A 21272-nucleotide genomic window follows, 5' to 3' on the forward strand; every position below is an offset into this window, starting at 1 on the left:
AACAAAGACATGTACAGGGTGTTGTAAATGAGTTGGGGCAATCTCAGGTGTGCGTACAGACTAGAACAACAACTAATTGAGTGCAGCCCTACATAGAAATACTTGGGAGTTACAGTTGATGAAAAGCTTGATGCAAGCCAACAGCATGTGCTTGCAGCCTGTAAGGCCAACAGTACCCTGTGCTGCATGAAAAGTGCCTTGGCCAGCAGGAAGTGGGAGGTGATTGTCCCCCTCTAATCTGTCCTTGTGAGGCCCCATCTGAAGCACTGTATTCAGGCCCAAGGACCACAACAAAATAAATATATGAAGCTGCTGGAGTAAGTCCAGAAGAAGGCCACAAAGATAATGAGAGACTGGGAACACCTCTCCTATGAAGAAAGGCTGAGGGAGCTTGGCTTGATTAGCCTGGAGAAGAGAAGGTTCCAGGGAAACCTCACTGTGACATTCCAGTACTTAAAGAGAGCTTATAAACAGGAATGTGACTGACTTTTCACTGTCTGATAGTAATAAGACAAGGGGCAACAGCTTTAGATTAAAACAGGGGAGACTTACGCTAGATATTAGGAGGAAAGTTTTTACTCAGAGGGTGGTGAGGCACTGCAACAAGTTGCCCGGAGAAGATTTCCCATTCCTGAATATGTTTGAGGTCAGCTTGATCTAGTTTATGGCAAGGGGGTTGGATCTTTAAGGTCCCTTCTGACCTAAGCCATTTTATGATTCTGTATGGTATGTGCTCAGTACTGTCATAGTGGCATTTCAAATGTAAACAAATGCCTTCAATCCTAATGTACTGGATGTAATAAAAACAAGTTATTTCTGCAGTATTACTTCTTATGTCTTTAAACATATTTTATATGTACATCAAATGAAAATTTGGTCTAGCCCTCATCTGTAATATAAGAACATAAAAATTCAGTGATTAAAACTAAATAACACCTTCCAGATCATTGACTGGTCCTACAGTGACAATGCCCAGTGAGAGTTCAGAAAGTGACACAATCCTGCTAATCTTGGCAGCCTTTAGGTTTCTTCTGTTTATGACACTTTGGCTTCCTACATTTTACTGCACCTTCACTGTGCTGCCTGTTTCTGGTTAAATGACCACATGAACATATTTCTGAAATAGCAAAGTTCAGGCACCAAGCACAGTGTTGGTAGAGGTATGAACTGATAAATCCATTCATAATTCAATGTGGTTATAATTTGACCTTAAATCATTTTGAAAGTGTGATTTAATCTACACTGCATAAGTGCTTTAGAAATGTTTATATCTTTTCCTGCATAAAGCTATTTGTACTATTGATACCTCTGTGTGCTTTACAGAAAACTGGATTTTTATTGTGATCACCCATTTTTACAGCATTTAAAAATATGCTACATTCCTGATGTCTGTGTTATCTGTACTCTGACTTTAAACTTACTCATACAGGCTACAAATTTAAACTGAGACTATGTGTATTGACTATTTACAGGCAATTACAAATGTAGGGACTTGGCAAACAAAGCTAACATATACTAGTAAGCACGGGAGTAAAAAGCCTTTACTAATAAAAACTGGGTGGAATACACTGTTATTATTCAATTAAACAGTGGATAATTATTTGCAAAATATAGCGTAGCACTTCTCCACTGATTTATAGTTCCAAAATAGCCACAGAGGCATTACTAATTATACAGCCTGTGGAAAACATACCTCTAGTGTGGTACCATGGTAATTCATTTAAAGGTTACCAGCAATCTCAGTTAGTAAACATAAAGCTTCCTTTGGCCTTTGGTAAGGATCACTTTTATAGTTTAGGCAGTCAGTATGACAGCTTTTCTCCATTAATTTCTCTTTCCATTCTTCTGACTTCACAGAATCATAAGCAATTCATAGCGATTTAAAAACAAACCAATCTTTACTCTGAAGTACATTTTTTAATATCAGATGAATATCAGATGCAACAGGTACTTTGGTGGTCAGGGACATGATTTAGTGGTGGGTTGGGAGAGTTAGGGTAGTATGGTTGAGGATGATCTTGAAGGTCTTTTCCAACCTAAGCAATTCTATGATTCTATGATTTAAGACTTCAGGTGAGAGAGGCAGTAAATAAGTTCAATTCCACATTTAAAGAAATATGGAGAGAGTCTGAAATGACTGACAAAAATAAATAAATAAATAAAAACAATCGGGAAACATTCTGGAGGGAAAAAAAAATGCAGGAACAGAGTTTTAGTTCAGAAAAGCTAAGACTGCAGAGAATGGTTAAGTCATTCAGAATGTAAAGCAATATAAATTGGTAAATAATTACTTCTCTTGGCTGACAGGGAAAGGAGAAAAAATTACATTATTTTTGTACAAAGATTCTGCAAGATATTAACAAAAATCTCCCTGCCTTTTTGGATACTGAGCCATGCTGAAACAAAAATGTTACTCATTTTGTGATATGTAGGATGAGTTAGACCAACATATGTTGACATAAAGCACTCAATACTACTTCAGAGCTGAAACAGAGAAGAGAGATCTGTTGAACTCCCACACAGCCCTTTAGTTGTTTGATTTAAAGAACAAATACTTCTCTTTACATACCTTCGATGTGAAGCATAATTTCCAGTAATATGTCCAGAACCATCACACCCAGGAGTTGGACACCTAGAATAATAGTGTAAAAAGATACAGAGCAGAGTTACTGACAGTAAAATACAACTGCCCATTTTATATTAAATAAAGATTAACTATCTCAACCACTGTTTCCACAGGTGCCAGCCTTGGGGACCTCCAGCCATTCCTAAACCTAAGCTTAGTTCAACACCAGGGACAAACATACTATATTCACTCATTAAATATTTCTATTAACTACTCATTTCCTGCCCAGTCAAACACTTTCTGGATACCTCTAGCACTGGCAGATTACTGGAAAATACCAGGAGCAGCCTGACATTCCCTCACCATCAGGAATAAGTAGAGGTGACAGCAAATGCAACATCCTCAAAACGTATTCTTAGGTAATGGCTAAGATTACAGGTGAGCTGTTTTGTTTTCCATCAAGGCTTTTGTTCTAACCCCATAACACAATGTCATGAGATGTTGGTGCACCATGGAGATAACCCTCCACCACTCCAGGAAACAACGGAAATGCCTAATGAAAAGGAAATGTATAGACGGGTCTCTTGCATAGAAACAAGAACTCACCTAGCATTCCCAAACATCAAGCAACCATATACACACACCAGTGAAATTTCTAATAATACAGTGACAGAAGAGCCATCAAAGAAAATGGATGTTTCTACACTGTGAAAATGATTATGATCCCTACAGAACAAGCTAACTTACAGTGTCAGTATAATCATTAACTGGTACTTGAATGGCTACACTAAATCAGAAAAAGACAAAAGAAGAAGTAATTTATACCCATAATTTATATATTATTTATTCTCACTGGTTTACATTCATTTGAACACTTAAATGCTATGTGAATTCCAAAAATTCACTTTTCCTGTGTGTTAGTTTTGAATTTTAGAGGTGCTTTAAAGCTTCTTTTGAAGTCAGCACTCTAATTGAAAAAGCATGTGCACAATCTCAGGTGTTGCATTCTGGAACATCATTTCCATAGCATTGAGTTCATTGATTATTTGAATCCATAATTCATGCACGTTTTGGCTTTCGCCTTTTAGTTACACGTGTGCTTTCCTCAAAGTTAGCAGAAACTGATAAACTGGTTTACTAAAGTTCCAGAGACTTGAAAGTTTCTTAATATTGGGACTTCAAGGAACCTGGAATTCAGTGCATGGGCTGTCATGTTCCATTAGGCTGAACTTTAGCTCTTTAACGCCAATAAGCATTACCTACTTTGGAGGAGCTCAGCAGGGCCAAACCTCAAACATGATTAAGGCAGCTTGAAAGAGATAAATTAAACTGGAATTTGTTAAATGGTGTTCTCATATGGTCTTCTTCTGGACCAGTTCATTTATTCTATAGAAAACATAAAAATACAGTAAGGCTTCCAGGATTAAGCTAGTAAAACTTCTGGAATTCACAGGGTCACTGAAGATTCTCTTCTACATAACAGAGAGCCTGTGTGCACTGGACAAGGAACCTAAACAGGATCCTTAAGGATAATTCTCTTGATTTACATGTTTGCTTCACTTGTATACTAAGGCTTTGCCTCAATGACTCCCTATTACAATGCCTTTGCACAGGACCAAGTATGATAAGAACAGGACCCTGACTAGAAAGTGTAAGTACTGCTGGGAGTCTTAATATCTCAGGACCCACACCCACACTGACATCAAAAATTAATGTTTCTGCTTCTAGAAAGATTAAAAAAGGACTTTAAGCAGTTCCCTCTCACATACCCATGTAAGAGTACACTGAACAAATCATAGTTCTTTCCTGCACAGACCTTACCACTCATTCTTTACTGTGACTGCACATCATTATCACAGACCTTGGATTCTAGGTTGGCTACTACTTCAAGTCAAAAAAATAAATGGGAGGGGTCTTATTTTTAGTTTCTTATATTTACAATATTTCAAATACAGATATTTAGATATTATTGTATTTTTTCAGATCTACTGCGTTTTAATAATAATAATTATTATTATTTTAATATATTGATTAGGATTAAATATTTATTAAATATTTATTCAATCCCAATGTGAGGTTTAACAAGAGCAAGTGTAGAGTTTTGCACCTGGGGAGGATTAACCACATGCATCAGTACAGGTTAGGGAATGACCTGCTGAAGAGGAGCACTGCATAGAGGGACTTGGGGGTCCTGGTGGACAACAGGTTGGCCATGAGCCAGCAGTGTGTCGCTGTGGCCTAGAAGGCCAATGGGATCCTGGGGTGCATTAAAAAGAGCGTATTAAACAGGTGGAGGGAGGTGATCCTCCCCCTCTACTCTGCCCTGGTGAGGCTACATTTAGAATACAGTGTGCATTTCTGGGTTCTCCCATTCAAAAAAGACAGGGGTCTCCAAAATGAGTCCAACGGGGGGTCACAAAGATGATAAAGAGCCTGGAGCATCTCCTGTATGAGGAAAGGCTGAGTAACCTGGATCTGGTCAGCCTGGAGAGAAGAAGACTGAGAGGATCTAGTAAACGCTTATAAATAAAGGGAAATGAGAGGCAAATGGATGAGGCCAGGCTCTTCTCAGTGGTGTGTAGTGATAGGACAAATAGCAATGATCTAAAGCTTGAACACAGGAAATTCCATATAAATGTGGAAAAACTTCTTTACAGTAAGAGTGATGGAGCACCAGAACAGGTTGCTCAGAGAGGTAGCAGAGTCTCATTTTATGGAGATATTCATAGTCCATACACACCCCTACCTGTGCAACCTATTGTAGGGAACCTGCCTTGGTAGAGGGGGTTGGACTTGATGATCTCTAGAGGTCCCCTCCAACCCCTTTCTGTGATTTTGAGATCTTTCTTAATGTACAAAACTTATTTCCTACTTCCATCAAGACCAGATGCATCCCTGAAGCCTATAAATCTGTTGTACCAAAATATATGGGAATAAGATTTAACTAGATGAACTGAGTGCACTTTGACTTTAAACGTCCACTGCATGTAAATGAACAAAGTAGTTCACAGAGTCATCAGACTGTTCTGTAGTCACTCAGAGGTACACACAGATTCCTTTTTTTCTATGAATATGTGCTATTTGAAGCTTCAAATTATTACCCACAAAGGAATTCTTCAATTCTATTGAGAATAAATTATTATCAAAACAGAAGAATGTTTTTCTCATCTATTCCAATGTTTTCTCCACAGGACGGCACAATTAATAGTGTCTTAACAAAAAGGATTTGTAAGAGGCAGCAGTGTAACTGGTCAGTATGTTTTAATATTAGACAATTTCACTTCAACCATTTGGACACTCAAGAAATTTAAAAACCAGCCTACTTTTTGTGTCATTTGGAACAACAACAACAACCTTAAGCAATTGGTATTAAAGAAGAAACCATTCTGCTGCAAATTGAGATGAGAATCTTCAGAAGGCTTCGTACTGTTTACACATCAGTTTAAAATACATATTTTTGGTTAAACCAGAAGGGCTTTTTTTAAGTAGGCAAGGATCTTAGAAAGACTTTTCAGATTTTAGCACTATAAAATTTATTTCAAGTCTCACAAGCTGATACTGACTTAAATGTACAAGATGAAATGAGCATTTAGTGCAGTTGAGAAGAGTATTTCAAAACCCTATGACAGTTCTATTTACTCCTGCTTCTATTCTATGAGAACTGCTTATAGCCACTATGAAATACTAGATGCTGATGCTGACAGTCTGTTTCCACTACGATGCAACTACAGTAATTATTTGATACTCAAAATAAATTAGATAAGGAGACAACCTCAAGTCTCTGTACAGTTAGAACCATGGGACTGGATTTTCAGAATGTATTACCATACCAGGGACGTATGTTTATCCTTCCACTTTGCTATCAACTGCTAAGTAACTATAGATATCTGACTTAAGTGGTCACAAGTGCAAACAGCAATGCTTGAAAGATGCATGCATAGGTGCTCAGAAGAATAAGGTGAGGTGAGATTCGTTGTAATGGAATGCTGTAGTTAAGTGGAAAAATAGATACACAGTTTCCTCAATGACTTAAAGTGAATGTAAATTGACAGAAGCAGCTTATTTGTAGACTATCTAACAGCTCACTGAGGCAAAAGAATACTTTAGTACTGTAAAGACTGAAGTGATGAAAGGACTTTTCTTTGTAAAGAATAATGCTCAGACCATGTAATACTAGCACTCAGAATCAGAGCATCCAATAAAAGAGCTTGCCAGTGATGGGGAATCACTGTCTTGATGTCCCCTTCATTTCACAGAACATCCCAAAGAAGATCTTGTGGAAACATAAACATCAGCAGAAAGTAGGAAACACAAGAGAACAGCAACCGCTGAGGAAACTGGAATCAATATCAGCTTAGATTCAATAGCAGGAATGAAGTAAAGGAGAAAGCCAAACGGAGACAGATGACACAAAATAAAACAATTCTGCAAAGTGTGCAGCAATTAAAAACATTTCTAGGAACCTGAAGGAATGTAAAGAGATTCTCGGGACTGGCAGGGAAAAGAGATGCCCATACAGGTTCTGGAAAGGTTTGTCTAGATGCCGGCAGTTAAAAGTATTGGTGCAAGTTCAGCTCAGAAGAAAAAACAGATTACATCAGCACAGTGGACTACAAATAAGATACATACTTAAAACTCTGCTCCCAGGTTTTCATTTAGATCTATAGGCACAGTATAGATCAGGTAATGCGACATCAAATAGGTTGTTAGACAAAAGTGTAAAGGTAGAACAGAAGTTGTTTTGTCCTCATTACTTTGTATAGCTTTGGTTGAATTTTATGACATATCTCTAAAATACACCAATAAATCAAAGATATAGTAATTTGCAATATAATAAATAAATTGTCTGTTTTTTTTCCCCCCTGTTTTTACCACCAAGTGCCAGTGGCTCTTTGGAACCAGAAGAATTCTATTTTCCTTGTTAGAAGGCAGAGTTCACGGAAATTTTTTCAGTGCACAGTCTGAGCATAATCGAGGGCATGAGCTCATGCTCAGGCTCAACCTGAGGCTCCTTCTCTCTAAGAAACCCTCAGCTGAGATTTAGCAATACAATGAATTCTATTTCCATCTCAGTCAAGCCTTGTGTTCAGGGTTTGACAAGCTTATATAAACCCAAACGGAAGCCTTGGATATAGAATTATGCAAGCTCAAATTCAGCACACCACCCAGACAAAAGCCAGGTTATTCCAACATGATCACATTTTTTGCAAGTAGGGTTCAATTTAATCATGAGAGACAGTTTTAGCAACTGCTATCAGTGTAACTTCTTGTCTCCATGCTGCCCTTCCCTATGTCTCTTTCCCCTTCAACCACCCTTGGTCTCTTCTATGCCATGTGCCACATACACCTTCTTGGCTCACTGGGAGGTCATTTCAGCCTCACTGTCCTTATCACTCAGACTGATTGCCCAGTTTTCAATATGAAAAGGACATGTTGTTAAGTTATGCTGTAGTTTCTACATGATTTGGAAGGTTTGTATGTTATCTGTGTACTTGTCTTTTATCTATAGCTTTTTCACACTTAGTGGACACTCCACAGACACTCCACAAATAAAGAGGTAATAAGTCACTAATAAAAATGAAGAGGATTGCCAGTTCTGAATATGGCAAATTCCTTCTTCACTGTTCTTGTACTGAGGACACTTTATCCCATGGAACTGAAATTAAGCCATTAATTTTTCTCACACTAGCCACACCAAAAGCCATCAGGTAGTTATCCCTTCTAGAACTTACCAAACTGTACTAGTATTCAATTATAATGGGAAGATAAAAAAATATATTTTATAATCTGTTATTAGTAAGCTAGTTTATCAGCTCTGAACTCTCATGTTATTTTTATTGTATCTTTAAAGTACTTTACACACACTACACTGCGGATCCAATCTTCCCTAGTGCATTAAGTTACTACTACAATTAAATGAATAGATAGTAAACATATCCAATCAATTAGTTATTAAATATTTAAAGCAGATGTAGCTAGCCACCAAGAAGAAAAATCATGTTAAGGAATTAACCAATAAAATATACTAAAATTCAGAATGGTCCCTTAGACTGTTCTACATTGCAAAGGAACCGGAATTTAAAAGAAAATTATATCTATCTTCTCCATAGTTTTATTTTGACCACGTTGTCAATCTCTATACTACAGATATGATTTTCTGTTGGAGGTTCAGAAAGCCTAGAGAAATATAATTGTTTCCTGTGGGATTTCTTTGTAGTAGAACACAGAATATTTTTATTGTCTGGTGGTTTTTATGTATTTGGGATTCTGATTTATTTGACTGCATAACTAGGAATTCATTTTATAGGTTGGGAGGCAGGAAGACAGTCACAATATTACCTTGTATTTCTATCTTTCGTCTGACGACCTGAAAGTACTTTACAGACATTAATGGAAAAAATAACACAGTACAGCTTTGAAGAAGGGAAGGATTTAGCAGATGAAAACTGGAGCATAGAGAGGCTAAATGACTTTACACACAAGAGGCTAGAAGGAGATACTTACTCACTGTTCTGTTTGCAGCTATAAAGCTTTATCTCTTCCAAAACTATTTATAGATTCATAAACAAAATACTATTCTTTTCTAGTAAGGTAGTGCAGAAACCAAAGGTTACAAAAGCAAAAACTGTATAAATGCTTTGTTTGCAGTTGCCTGAACTGAATATGAGGAAAGAGGAGTGAACAAGAAAAGGAAGGGATAAGAAGGCTTTTCAAATTAAAAAAATTGAATTTTGTATAAGGTATGATGAGTTTATTTTATGTCTATGCTTCTATGTACTTGAGTACTTGTAAAAAAAAAAGTATGTTTGCAATACTTGACAAACAAGTACCAAGTTTATCTCAAAGAAGCAAAGAGAAAAGAAGCTTTTCTCTGTTTCCTTCCTACACCACTCAGCGCTGACTTGCATGGAGTACTGCAGAGTGACAAGGGAGATGAGAAACAGGTGTGTGGTCCTCAGCAGGGACTTCTCTGCCACAGGCATGTTGGTATCAGTCAGAGTTCTTATTACTGCTATAAAAATACCTACTTCACAGGAACTGGACTCTGGTTTTAACTGGACCTTGCTTTTACCTTCCTAAGCATTCAGAGATTGAAAGCAGTCTCTGTAAATCTCTGAATCCTATTTTCTGTCTCAGGCATTGCACTCAAGCTCTAATTAAATATGCAAAATAAAAATTCTGATGATCTTCTTCTGTATGAAGTCACAGAAGATGGCATCTGTTTTAATTGCAGTAGAAGCATGGATGCTTTCCCATTATCATTCTGTTGTTCCCACTCAGTTTTCTTACCACAGCATTTGATTCCTGAATTCCTAGAGTATTGCTACTTCCATTCACTGTGTAGATAGAAACTCTTGACGTACATGACCTATCTGAATTTGCAATGAAAACCTGTAAACTTTTGCTAGGGTGGACTTATTTTCTTGTAGTTTCAATGAAACTGCACGTCTACATACCTTTTTCACTTCTTCACTTCTTTTCATTTCTTTGTCACATTTTATTCTTTCCATTTTCCTTTTTGATGCCTCCTTCTATTTTCAACCTATTATCCTTTTCCTTCACTGGAGCAGTGACTTCATATGCTTTTGTCCACAGTTTGCTTTCCAACCATATTTCTCCCCAGTGTACCTTTTCCACATTCTACTTCTGCCTTTTCCATATCCTTTTACAAAATCACAGAATCACAGTATGGGTAAGGTTGGCAGGGACTTTTGGAACCATCTGGTCCACTCCTTGTGCATGAACATCCAGAGAAATGTACCTAGGACCATGTCCAGGTGGCTTTTGGACATGTCCAAAGAGGAGACTCCCCAATGTTTGGGCAACCTGTGACAATGCTCTGTCATCTGAACAGCACAAAAGTGCTCTCTGATGGACATATGGAACCTCTTGTGTTCCACACTGCTTCTGGTCTTGGCACTGTGAGCTGCTGAAAAGAGCTTGGCTCCAGATTCCTAGTACCACCCATTTTTCTGCCTCATTGTCATTTATGTCACTTTCCAATTTTCTCTCTGTCTCTTCAACATCTTTTATTTTCTCTCCTTTCTCTGATGTCTCCACTCTATTCCTCCTTCATCCTTTCTTCATTTCTTGATCTTTAATAACCTCAACATTTACAATTCTTTCTTCTTTCCTTCTCTTTGTTGTTTCTTTCCATTATTATTATTTTTTTTCATCGCCATTCTTGTCTTTCTGTTATTTTCTCCCATCTGAATTTATTTTTCCCTTAGTCTGCACTGTGTCTGGTTCTCTCCATTAGCTGAAATGACTGCATATACTTTGTGTCAAGGGAGAAAACACTGTTGTGAAACATATGAAACCTTAACACAGAATTTCCTGCCAAGAAACAGTGAGTCATTTTCAAAATCATAGAATCATAGTCCAGCTGTGGGCTAGACTGACACCCACCAGATCAAGGTGTCCAGGGTTCCATTGAATGCCGCCAGGGATGGGGCATCGACAACCTTTCTGGATAAACTGCTACAATGTCTCACCACCCTCTGAGAAGAGAATTTCTTCCTAACTTAAATTTTAAAGACAATATTCTTTGCCTTATTACTAATAAAAGTTGTTTCCACTCCTGTTTATAAGCTCCTTTTAAGTACTGGAAGGCCACAATGAGGTCTTCCCAAAGCCTTCTCTTCTCCAGTCTAAAAAAAGTACAACTCCCTTGACCTTTCTTCATCTGAGAGGTGTTCCAGTCCTCTGATCATCTTTGTGGCCCTCTTACGGATCCACTCCAACAGCTCTTCATCCTTCTTCTGCTGAGAGCCCCAGGTCTGGACACAGTACTTCAGATGGGTGCACCCAGACTAGAGGGGATGATCACCTCCCTCTCCCTGCTGGCCAGCCTTCTCTTCATGCAGACTGGGATACAGTTGGCCTTCCAGGCTGCAAGCACACACTGTCAACACCATCAACTGGAATTCCCAAGTCCTTCTCTGTAGGGCTGATGTCAAGAAGTTCTCCCAGTCTTAACACATATCTGTTTTCTGTACCATATACTCTTCTGTTTTCATTAAGTCCTTTCATGCTTTATCATTGGCTTCAAGAGGTGTAAAATCATGCGAGCACTAGGAGCTCCTGACAACTACTCTTAGCTTGTCTGAAGTTCATTTGGAGCATTTCAAGATGTGACAAGGACTCTCTGGGAAAAGTATGCAGATCTTAGAGGATCTTGAATCTATGGTCTCATATTCCAGGCAAAACCTGTAACCTGCTTTTCAGAAGTATACCTAAGAAAGCACGTGAAGCTACATGCTTATAAATATCAAAGTTTCACAAAGATGCATTGTAAACCAAAAATATAAACTGAACCAAATTTTGATTCATATGTTAATAAGTTTCCTATATTCAGCTTAACAAGAAGGAGTACTTAATTGCACATATTTTGCTTCAGCAAAAGTGAGAAATATTCCTTTTTTCTCATGGAAAATATTGCTAACAGTTTTTACAAAGCAAAATACTGACAAGAAAGGCATTGCTGCAGGTGGCAGGAAAATAAAAAAATAAAAATAAAAATTCTCAAATAATAAAAAAAAAGTAGATATAAAAAAAGTGTATATATAAAGGAAAACGATTTGAGGATAAACAATGGTGTCAACTCTCTCCTCCCCCAGTTGAGTTAGAATGGCAAAATGAGTGAACTGAGAAAAGTTCATCTGCTCAGTTGTCGCTGAGACTGGATCCAGGGAAGCTCCAGTATGAATGGGAAGGAGATCAGATCAGTCAAGAATCTCTCCTAGTGGAGCACTCCCAAGTCCTCTTAGAAGACACTGGGAGAAACAGAAGTTGGAAACGTGAAATTAAATGATTTGTTGTTACCACACTCACTGTGTGGTCTTTCTGTCCACAAGGAATGATGCCTAAAAAAGGCATGAGACTAAAACAATTTTGGCTCAGAAGGTTCATGAAGTAAATTCAGTCTCTTCTATCTCTGCTGAAAGAGATTCCATCTCCACTCTGTCTCTCTCCTTACCTGTAGAAATCCCCAGCCATTGAATGGTTCTGAACTGGGGGTGGCTGACTGCATACTCTTTATGTAAAGTTTAACAATACCCTGACCTTTTTTTGAACTCTGTGTGTGTGACAAAGAACATGATATACTTTTTAATTAAATGGAAAACCATTTTCCTATAAGTAGACTAAAACACATCATGCTGGCATTAAAATACTGTTGTGCAGTCACATGCACAGACACACACAAGACTTTTTAATTAATTATACTGTTTTAGAAAAAACAACAAAAAAAAAACCTGTATGTTCAGCTACCACCTCTGCATGCTGCCTGTTCTGCTAGCTGTCAGGACTTCCCAGCTTCCCCACAGCAAGTGCCACAGTGTGCTGCCACTGTTCTCACATTTAGCATCAGTAAATAGACCTTAACATGCCAGTTGCCAAAGGCATGCTAAGTGCCTAATGTGAAATCGCTCCTGTGTGCTACCCAGGGGGTGCTCCTTTCACAGAAGTTGCCAGAGGGAAGCTGTGAATCAGCTCCCTCCCTGGGCTCCTTGCCCACACTTTCTCTCTTGCCAACACTGCCTGCCTCGGAGGCAGCACTGGCCAGCTGCACATCCCCTCCTCGCAACAAGAGAGCGCTTCCTGGCACCAGGAATGAATCAGTTCCAACATATGTGAATTCAAATGTTCATTTCCAAACACATCATCCTTTGAGAAAAGCTTCCTTTTTGTAGCTAAAAAATAACATAAAATTATAGCACTAGGGAGAACAATACAGGAGGAGACAGCCCTAAGACAACATACTCTACAGCTCTGAGCAAAGCCATTCAAGTTCTTTGTCTCATAGTAGATTTCTTCAAGCCTGTGTTTGAAAGTTCATTCAAAATATGGGTAAGTATGTGTTTTTTAAAGGGCTTTTCTTCAGTAATTTGAGGTGGAGACATTTGCTTCTAAAGAGGAGCATCCTATTTCTGACTGATCTTTTAAAATGGGTAGCTCCTCAGAAGTATGTACCACTCAGCCAAGGCATGACAACATTTCCAGTCAGAGCTTGCAGAACAGCCAATAGACAGTTGATTTCACTCACTTCCTGTATGTTGGTTGGGTCACTTGAAGACAGTAGCATGGGTATTTTACTATTCAGGTATTCTTCATCAGACAAGCTGCCTTCAAAAAATCTTACAGCTGGCCACGTATTTCTATTTATGAAGTAAATGAAAGTTTTAGTGCACAATTGGATTTAAATATGTCAAATGTTGAATACCTTAAAAATAAATGATTTGAAGTAGGGATCTTTTCCCTGACAAGAGATTTACATCACAGTTAGGTCAGTAGCCTGCTGGATGCTTTGAACACCACAAAATTATCAGTATCATAATTCTAGATCTGCTGTCTCTGTGTTGCTGTGTACTCTTACATACTTTGTATCTTCTCCCCAGTGATGCTAATACCAAAGACACAGCAGTATAACCTTGAACCTGCAGATTCTTGAGTTTCCTAGAGGTTTTGGATGACTGTAAAATTCATATATCTTAAACACTCAGAAAAGTTCAGCAACTCCACAAGAAACACTCAGAAAAACTATCAGATTAGACTCCTAAAAGCAAAGGAAATAAACTAACAATCTTCAATATTCTGTGCCTTAACAAACCACTAATGTTTGGAAATGAATAGATAGAACTCAGCTTTAGCCTTTCCTTAGTTACTGTTTATCTGTTTTTCATTTGAACATAACCATTCAACTTGTACACCCTCACATAATTCATCAAGAGAAAGGCGGAGCAAGAGACAGCTGGATCTAAAGTAAAGGAGAAAGGAAAAGCTGAGTTGAAAGGATGGAAAGAATAACAGCATGAAGAGATTCAATCTGTATATTCTCTTCCAAATTAGTTCATCTAATACTGGTATGAAAGGCTGAGCCTAAAAAAGCAGTTAGTTGTGTATTTCTAGACTGTGCAATATAGAAAGAAACAAGTACCCTCTCTAAATATTTCTCTCAGCCTAGCATTATGTGTGAAAAAGCACACAATGACAGCAAATTTAATGGACTGGAATCTTCTTCACACCATTATCAGCTTCTGCTTCAAAAGAGCAATTAAGATGTTTTTCAGTGAATATTCAGTAAGTTAAGAATAATAATTTTAGTGTAAAATGTGTTTATGAGACTAACTATGTATTTAAGGCTATGATTTATCCTTTGTTCCACACACAGCCACTGTGCTATACCTGTTATTAACATGAAGAAGAGCTATTTTACCATACAGTTCCTATATAGGATGGACTTTAAAATCTCTTCTGAATGTATGGTTTCTATTTGAAAACATGTGCAATCCAGGAACAAGGACAGGTTAATATATGGAAAAGGGAGCTAACTCTTGAGGGTTTCATTTCCCCAGACAGTTGACGCAGAGGTACTACTTTCTGTTTTGGGGGTGAAGAGTCATCAGCAAGAGTGAAATCCTTCAGTTTTCATTTTATGAAAATAAACAGCTTTTTCCCTTTAGGCCCACAAACATTTGCCAGAAGCCCAAGTGAGGAAATGTGAAAATACCATGTGAATTATATCAGACTGTGAGAGGCAGTCTGGTCTAGTGAGAAGGCTAATGAACAGTATAGGTACAGGAAATCTAGTTTGTTACTGATTTACTGTTATGAGCTTACATTAATTTTTGAGCAACTTTTCAGGCATGCTGTAAGTTTTGGTGGGATAGATTCAAGTTCCATGTACGCTGACTTTGAAGCATAACTTCAGCATTTGCCTGAGCCCTAAATTACCTCAGGGCTACAATTTTCAGTGAGGTTTACTGGTACATGGAAAGGTTAGCTCTTAGTGCTAACTAATACGTAAGAGGGAACAATATCCTAAACTCTCCCCAGCACTTTGAGGTCTGTGAACACTGAGCTGCAAGTCTGTATTACTGAGCGATATAGCAGAATGGCTAGAGTCTTGGAGAACTTCACAGAAGAGGCTGCAAAAGCTGCTGCTGATTAAGAAAAATGTAAGAAACAATCTTATTTCTGTCTACAAAGACCTGGTAGGGGACTATGGTGAAAGCACAGCAAAAGCTCTCTCAGAAGTGCACAGCTGAAGGACACAGCACAGATGGTACCTTAAGCTCAGCCACTCTATTTCTATCCCTCCTTGATAGATCAACCATCAGCCAACACTTCTGTATTAAAAAGTTAAAAAATTCAATTAAAAATCATGGTTATGAAGTCCAGTTTGCAGAGCTAATAAGAGCTCAGAAATTCTCAGTGAGGTAGCCAAAGTTCACTCAAAAATTTCAAATCAGTGCAGTCAGAGACAATATTCTGAGATGATACTCTCAGTTTCTACTCCAGGCATTCATCTGCCTCCACTTCTGAGCTTCCTGTGCCTCCTGAGAGAATGTTGCAGCTGTCTGGGCAGCATTATGAGAAATAAGGGAGCTTTTAGAATGGTATTCAATTACCTGAAATGGGTGCTATTTCACCCTAGTGTGTCATACTGTATGAGGTAGTTTGCACTTAATGTGAACAAAGGAGACATCCCTTCAGTGAGGGCAAGAAACTCTGATCAGACCTTTAAAACTGTTCCAAGCTAAGTTGGAATCCAAGACTGTATTTGAACAGCACTTAAGTAATAATTCCAACTTAATAAGAATGTTCCAAGGTATCATTAACTACAGCATTTGAAAAGGAATTGTGCTTTTTATCCTCATGTGATATTCTCTAGTGTCTTTCTTTTTCTTTGGCCCTCCTTACTTTCTCCTTAAAGTTGACAAAGGCAGAAAGCCCAGGCTTTTGTACAATTTCCCCTTTTGAAACTCCCATAAGATTAGGCAGTGCATGCTTGGTTTATATTGTAAACATTTCATGAAAGAACTACTTCAATTTCTGCAGGAAGAGCTTCATAAATAGTTGTGCACAGTGCTGGAGAGGCCAGAGGTTACAAACAGGGATAAATGGCTGCACAGCACATGGGCACTGGAAGCTGCATAATGCAGTGTATAAAACAGTTTTCTCTCTCAGAAACACTTTATTCACAGTCGGGAATGCAGAGAGAAGTGCTCATACTCTTTTATACCTCAGAGTTCAGAGCTCTCATGCTCTTTAGAATTAGAAAAACAGCCTAAAGTCTGAGAATAACAACTTTGCCTTATGCACTTTTTCCCTTTATTCTCAGGATAAATGTTTACATCTTGCACTGAAACAATTTTATTTATTTCTTAAAACACTACCCTCACAAAAATTCCTACTAACTGCCCCCTGACAAGGATGTGGGAGACTAACATATGCATAGGAAAACAGCTGTCCTGATTAGCTCAGTGGAGGTATTCCTCAGCTAGTCATTACAGAGAAGAAGAGCGTCTTTTGAATTAGGGACAGGCAGAATTCCAGTCTGAGCATCCATACAATCACAGAAAATCTGCAAACTTCAAGATGACTACAGCATCTCAGGAAGGTAAAAGGAAAGAGAGTGGAACAGCAAACTGCACCTTACAAAAATATTTCCTATAGGTAGACACTTCCCAGTACTTCTGGATTGTATCTCTTACATAGAATTAGAATTATCAATAATGTTTTGAAAAGTACTGTATTTCCCTTTTTTATGCTGAAGGAAATTTATGAATGAGTCTGGTCTTAGGAAAAAAGAAATCACCCTTTCAATAAATACCATGAATTCATTATAGTTACTTTAATCTTGACTGGAAAGTGTTTTCACTGATGTAAATAAACAAAAAGTTTTTCTCTCATTTAGAAACATTTCCACTTAATTTTTGATTATATAAAGATTTATACAAAGATATAAAATGTTTGGGCTGTTCTGCATTAGCACTGCTAAGATATTTGGCACAAATTGTAAATGAATGGTCCTGATGTGTTTACCTATTACCGATTTGTAAATCAACAGCATTTCCTGTAGGTTCAGCACAGTCAATATCAACATTTGCAAAAATTGAATTAAAATCAGGTAAAAATGGTTAAAACATTCTATTTTAGATAGAAGATATGTATAGAAATTGCATTTGATCCCATTTGCATTTGATCAAATATTACTCATATTTTAGTTGGCAAAGGTTTATTCTATCAAATTGTTCAACTCAAAGAAAAGTTAAGGTGCTTCTTTACCATTACTTTATTAATTCCTTAAAAATGTTCTCTTCCAAAATAAGTAATGATTTAATAGGACTTTGTCTATGACAATATCAACATGAAACTGCCTTTGTAAAGTGTAAGGAGTGAAAACTCTGCTCATGGATCTATGCATGGAATTTGGCATTGTAAAATTGTTCTCACTCCATTAAATGCCACCTTTTGCAACTGCTGAACATTGTCTCAAACTCAAAACCAAATAAGGCAGGTGTTCCACTGAGCTAAGTGAGCTTTGGATCAGGTCTCAGACTGCCTTAAAAATACTGAAGGTCTTTTTCTGTGAATGAGTTTTGAGGATTCAACTTCGGATGTTTTTTTAAAATAAAGAAAAATAACAATTATTCAATTATTTCAGATTCTGCACACTTAAGTCACAAAGCTGACATGGGTGTTACTCAAAAACAAGGCTCTTGCCCCTCCTCCATTGTGCCTATACTTATGGAACATACTTACGCTTTCCTGACAGATGTTTCTTGATTAGTGCATCAGAGGAAAACAAATCACCACCTACAATGGTTCCTGGAGAAGCCTTGAGAAGAAACCCATAATCTATCATTTTTTTAAAAAATTATTCAGTTATTTTAATATATTGTATTTTTATGTTTTTTCCTGTTTTTTCATAACTTACTTATAACTTTTCCTAAAGGGGAACAAAAACGCAATGTATTTCTGCAGTGTCCAGCACAGACAACATTCACAGCTTTTATATCCAAACTTATTATAGAAATGCACAGTAATTAAGATAGCAAGTATTTAATTCATTTCCTTTTAAAGTATAACCTTGGTGTTACAAAAAAATATATAAATATTTTTTAAAATGGCCAAGATAGCATTTCGTGTTTCTATCTATCACGTGCCAGTATCTGCATTACAGATTTGGATCATATGGTCAAAGGTAAATTATATGTAGTTTACCTACTAAGCTGAATTCAGCATTCAGACTGCATTTAGCGCAGAGCCATTCTCGTTCTTTTAGCTTTCATCAGTTTATACAAGCAAACAAAAAATCCCTAAACTCACAGTATAGTAGGAAAAATGAGCAAGTTGTAATTTTCATACACTATCTGCTTTCAAGTGCTTTTTTTTTTATGCGTTCAAGAAAAGTGTTAGACTGACTGGCCTGGAAAAAACAGCTATTTACCTGTAAAAAAGAACAAAACAAAACAGAGAACAACTATGACTTGGTTTTTTTATAAATTGTCTATATGTTTTGATTCCTTTGCTACTTAGTGCAAAAGGAAACTGTTCCAGTATCTAATCTCTTTTGAGTACACTGTACTTATATGATCATCTTTTAAGATGACCATATGCTTTTTATAATGACACTTCCATTAAACTGCCGCCTAAAAATTTGTAAGCAAGATTCCTTTCATCTCAGCATAGTATTAACTCTTAAGTCTGAAGCTGGCATTTTAAATATCACTCTGATTGTCCACTTTACAGCTGATCACTTAAATAAGAATATGTAAATAGAATACATCTGAAAACTGCACTGAAAAACAAAAAAAGATTTTTTTCAAGGCTCTATGTTTTTTCCCTCTTGACCACAGTCCAAAATATAAATAAATAAAAACAGCAGTCCTCTTCTGTCTTTTCATTTTTAATACAGAAAACAGATACTGCTGGGGCTGAGTGCAGTGTAAGCACAGTTAAACATATAAAAATAATTAATGATGGACAATGTTAAAACACCCCTCAGAATCTAAGGCTGTTTCACACAGTATACACCAAGTAAGCTCATGCTGAAAGAGCACGGTGTCGTTATCTGTAAAAGGAGAAAAACCAGTAGACTTTGAAGCAGTGGAAATTCTGTGTGTGTTAGGGTAGAAGAGCAATTTTTACATGCAGATGAGCAAATGTAAACTCCACTTACTAGGAATACAAGAATATTGTGAAAGAATATTATGATGAGGTGTTTATGAGGGGAAGGGGAAATTTTAGGGATATAGGACATTGATAGAGATACTACAGTGCTGCAAAAAATGTGTGCCACATAAAGTCCCAATAGCACTCAGAAAGAAAATAAAGAGATGAACTTAACTGCATGGCAAAATTAGATGTTACTGTGCAGATACAGACACCAAGAAATCGAGTTAGCAATTGGCCATTCTAAGAAACAATGCAAGGGATTTTATAACTTCAAAAGATTTAAATAAGGCAATCAAACATGAATGCTAACCCAAGAGAGAAGCTGAGGGCATCTGCCCAGATCATCACTGTTGTATTTTAGCGTAACTCCACTGAAGGCAATGGAGCTATGCTAACTTACACCAACTGAGGATCCAGACAATCATATTTAAGACTTCAAGTGACAAAATTACTTCTATTTTGTGGTATATATTAAGGGTTTTGGCAAGTCTGACCAAACACAGATTGCACTTTTAATTCTCCTTTTAGTAACTGTGTAGTTTATGCAACTTCCCATGGGGATTGCCTCAGCACTTGGGATATACCACAGCATCATGTTGCAGATCTTTGCGGATCTGGATGGAATGAGCAATTGGTTATGATCTGTTGGTTTGAAGCAAAAAAATGATCAACATCACAATGGGAGTTTGCACAATAACCAAATTGTGCCAAAGAAAAGATCCCTGGATTGAATACAAGCAAATGCCAGGCTGAATGAGATAAGTGATGTGGGACACATTTAATGACAAAGAGGTACAACCAAACTCAAGGATGGCAGAGGCAACTGTACAAATGGAAAGACTCCAAGACAAGAAGGCCTTAGAGAGATTCACTGGGCATGTTAATATAACAAAACAAATTCATAGATAATCACAATCAAGTGTCCCTCTCAGAATAGTTGCTTAGGGACTGCATGGAATGGCACTGGAATGACTGACAAGAGTAGTTTTGAAAATTAAACTGAACCATCAAATAAGCATTCACACCGAAGCATTTGGTGATTAGCAAAGAGCCTAGAAACTTAGGATAGTATATTGAAAACTGCTTAAGTCATTATTGCAGATGCTAAGTTCTACTTTTAAAGACAGGCATACAGAAGTAAAAGGGATGTGGATTCCCAGTGCTTACATTCCTTCTGAAAGCAAACTTAAGTCATACAGGTTGTTTTGAATAAAAATTACTCTAATTCAGTGAACAGTCATCTGAATTGAGACTATTCCAGTTTAAAACTAAGCAGCAAATGCTTTAAAACACTGATTATAATCCAAACAGCAGAAGAAGTGTAGCTAACAATATATTTTATTTTAAATAATTAAGTGCATAAAGAAGAGGCCAGAAGCTATTTAAATATTTCAGCTGCCATTGTGCAAATTAAAGCCTCTAATTCCAGAGCATTTCATAGTATTGAAAACTTACTAAGGCCCTGATTCTGCAAGGTGCTTCATGCAAACAATTTTGTGCCTGCATGGAACATTTCACAGTATCAGAGGTACTGGTAGACAGATGGCTTGCAAGGAGCTTTTTAGAGAGTACATGCTTTTAAGACTACCTTTTAGTAATGAAAACAATGATGAAAGGGTCTTATGTAAACAGAACTCAAGTATTATTCATTTTAGAGACAAAAGTTGACAAACTTAAGTGAGAAAAATGGAATGACTCAGCCTTACCAGAGTCTGAATGGAGTTATTCTAACAGAAAAAAA

At 37.3% G+C, this 21272-nt stretch overlaps 1 protein-coding gene across 17 annotated transcripts in view; it reads right to left on the bottom strand.

Moving 5' to 3' along the window:
• The window catches only part of MYT1L (myelin transcription factor 1 like), a 277706-nt gene that overhangs the window by 22179 nt on the left and 234255 nt on the right, over window positions 1-21272 (bottom strand). For all 17 annotated transcript variants that reach the window (XM_015859374.2, XM_032443418.1, XM_015859366.2 and 14 more), the window contains one exon: window positions 2570-2632. In XM_015859374.2, coding sequence (XP_015714860.1) covers window positions 2570-2632 — 63 coding nt within the window. The remainder of the gene's footprint in view (window positions 1-2569; window positions 2633-21272) is intronic.

The sequence above is a fragment of the Coturnix japonica genome, chromosome 3 (genome assembly GCF_001577835.2).
Source record: "Coturnix japonica isolate 7356 chromosome 3, Coturnix japonica 2.1, whole genome shotgun sequence".
Lineage (NCBI taxonomy): Eukaryota > Metazoa > Chordata > Aves > Galliformes > Phasianidae > Coturnix > Coturnix japonica.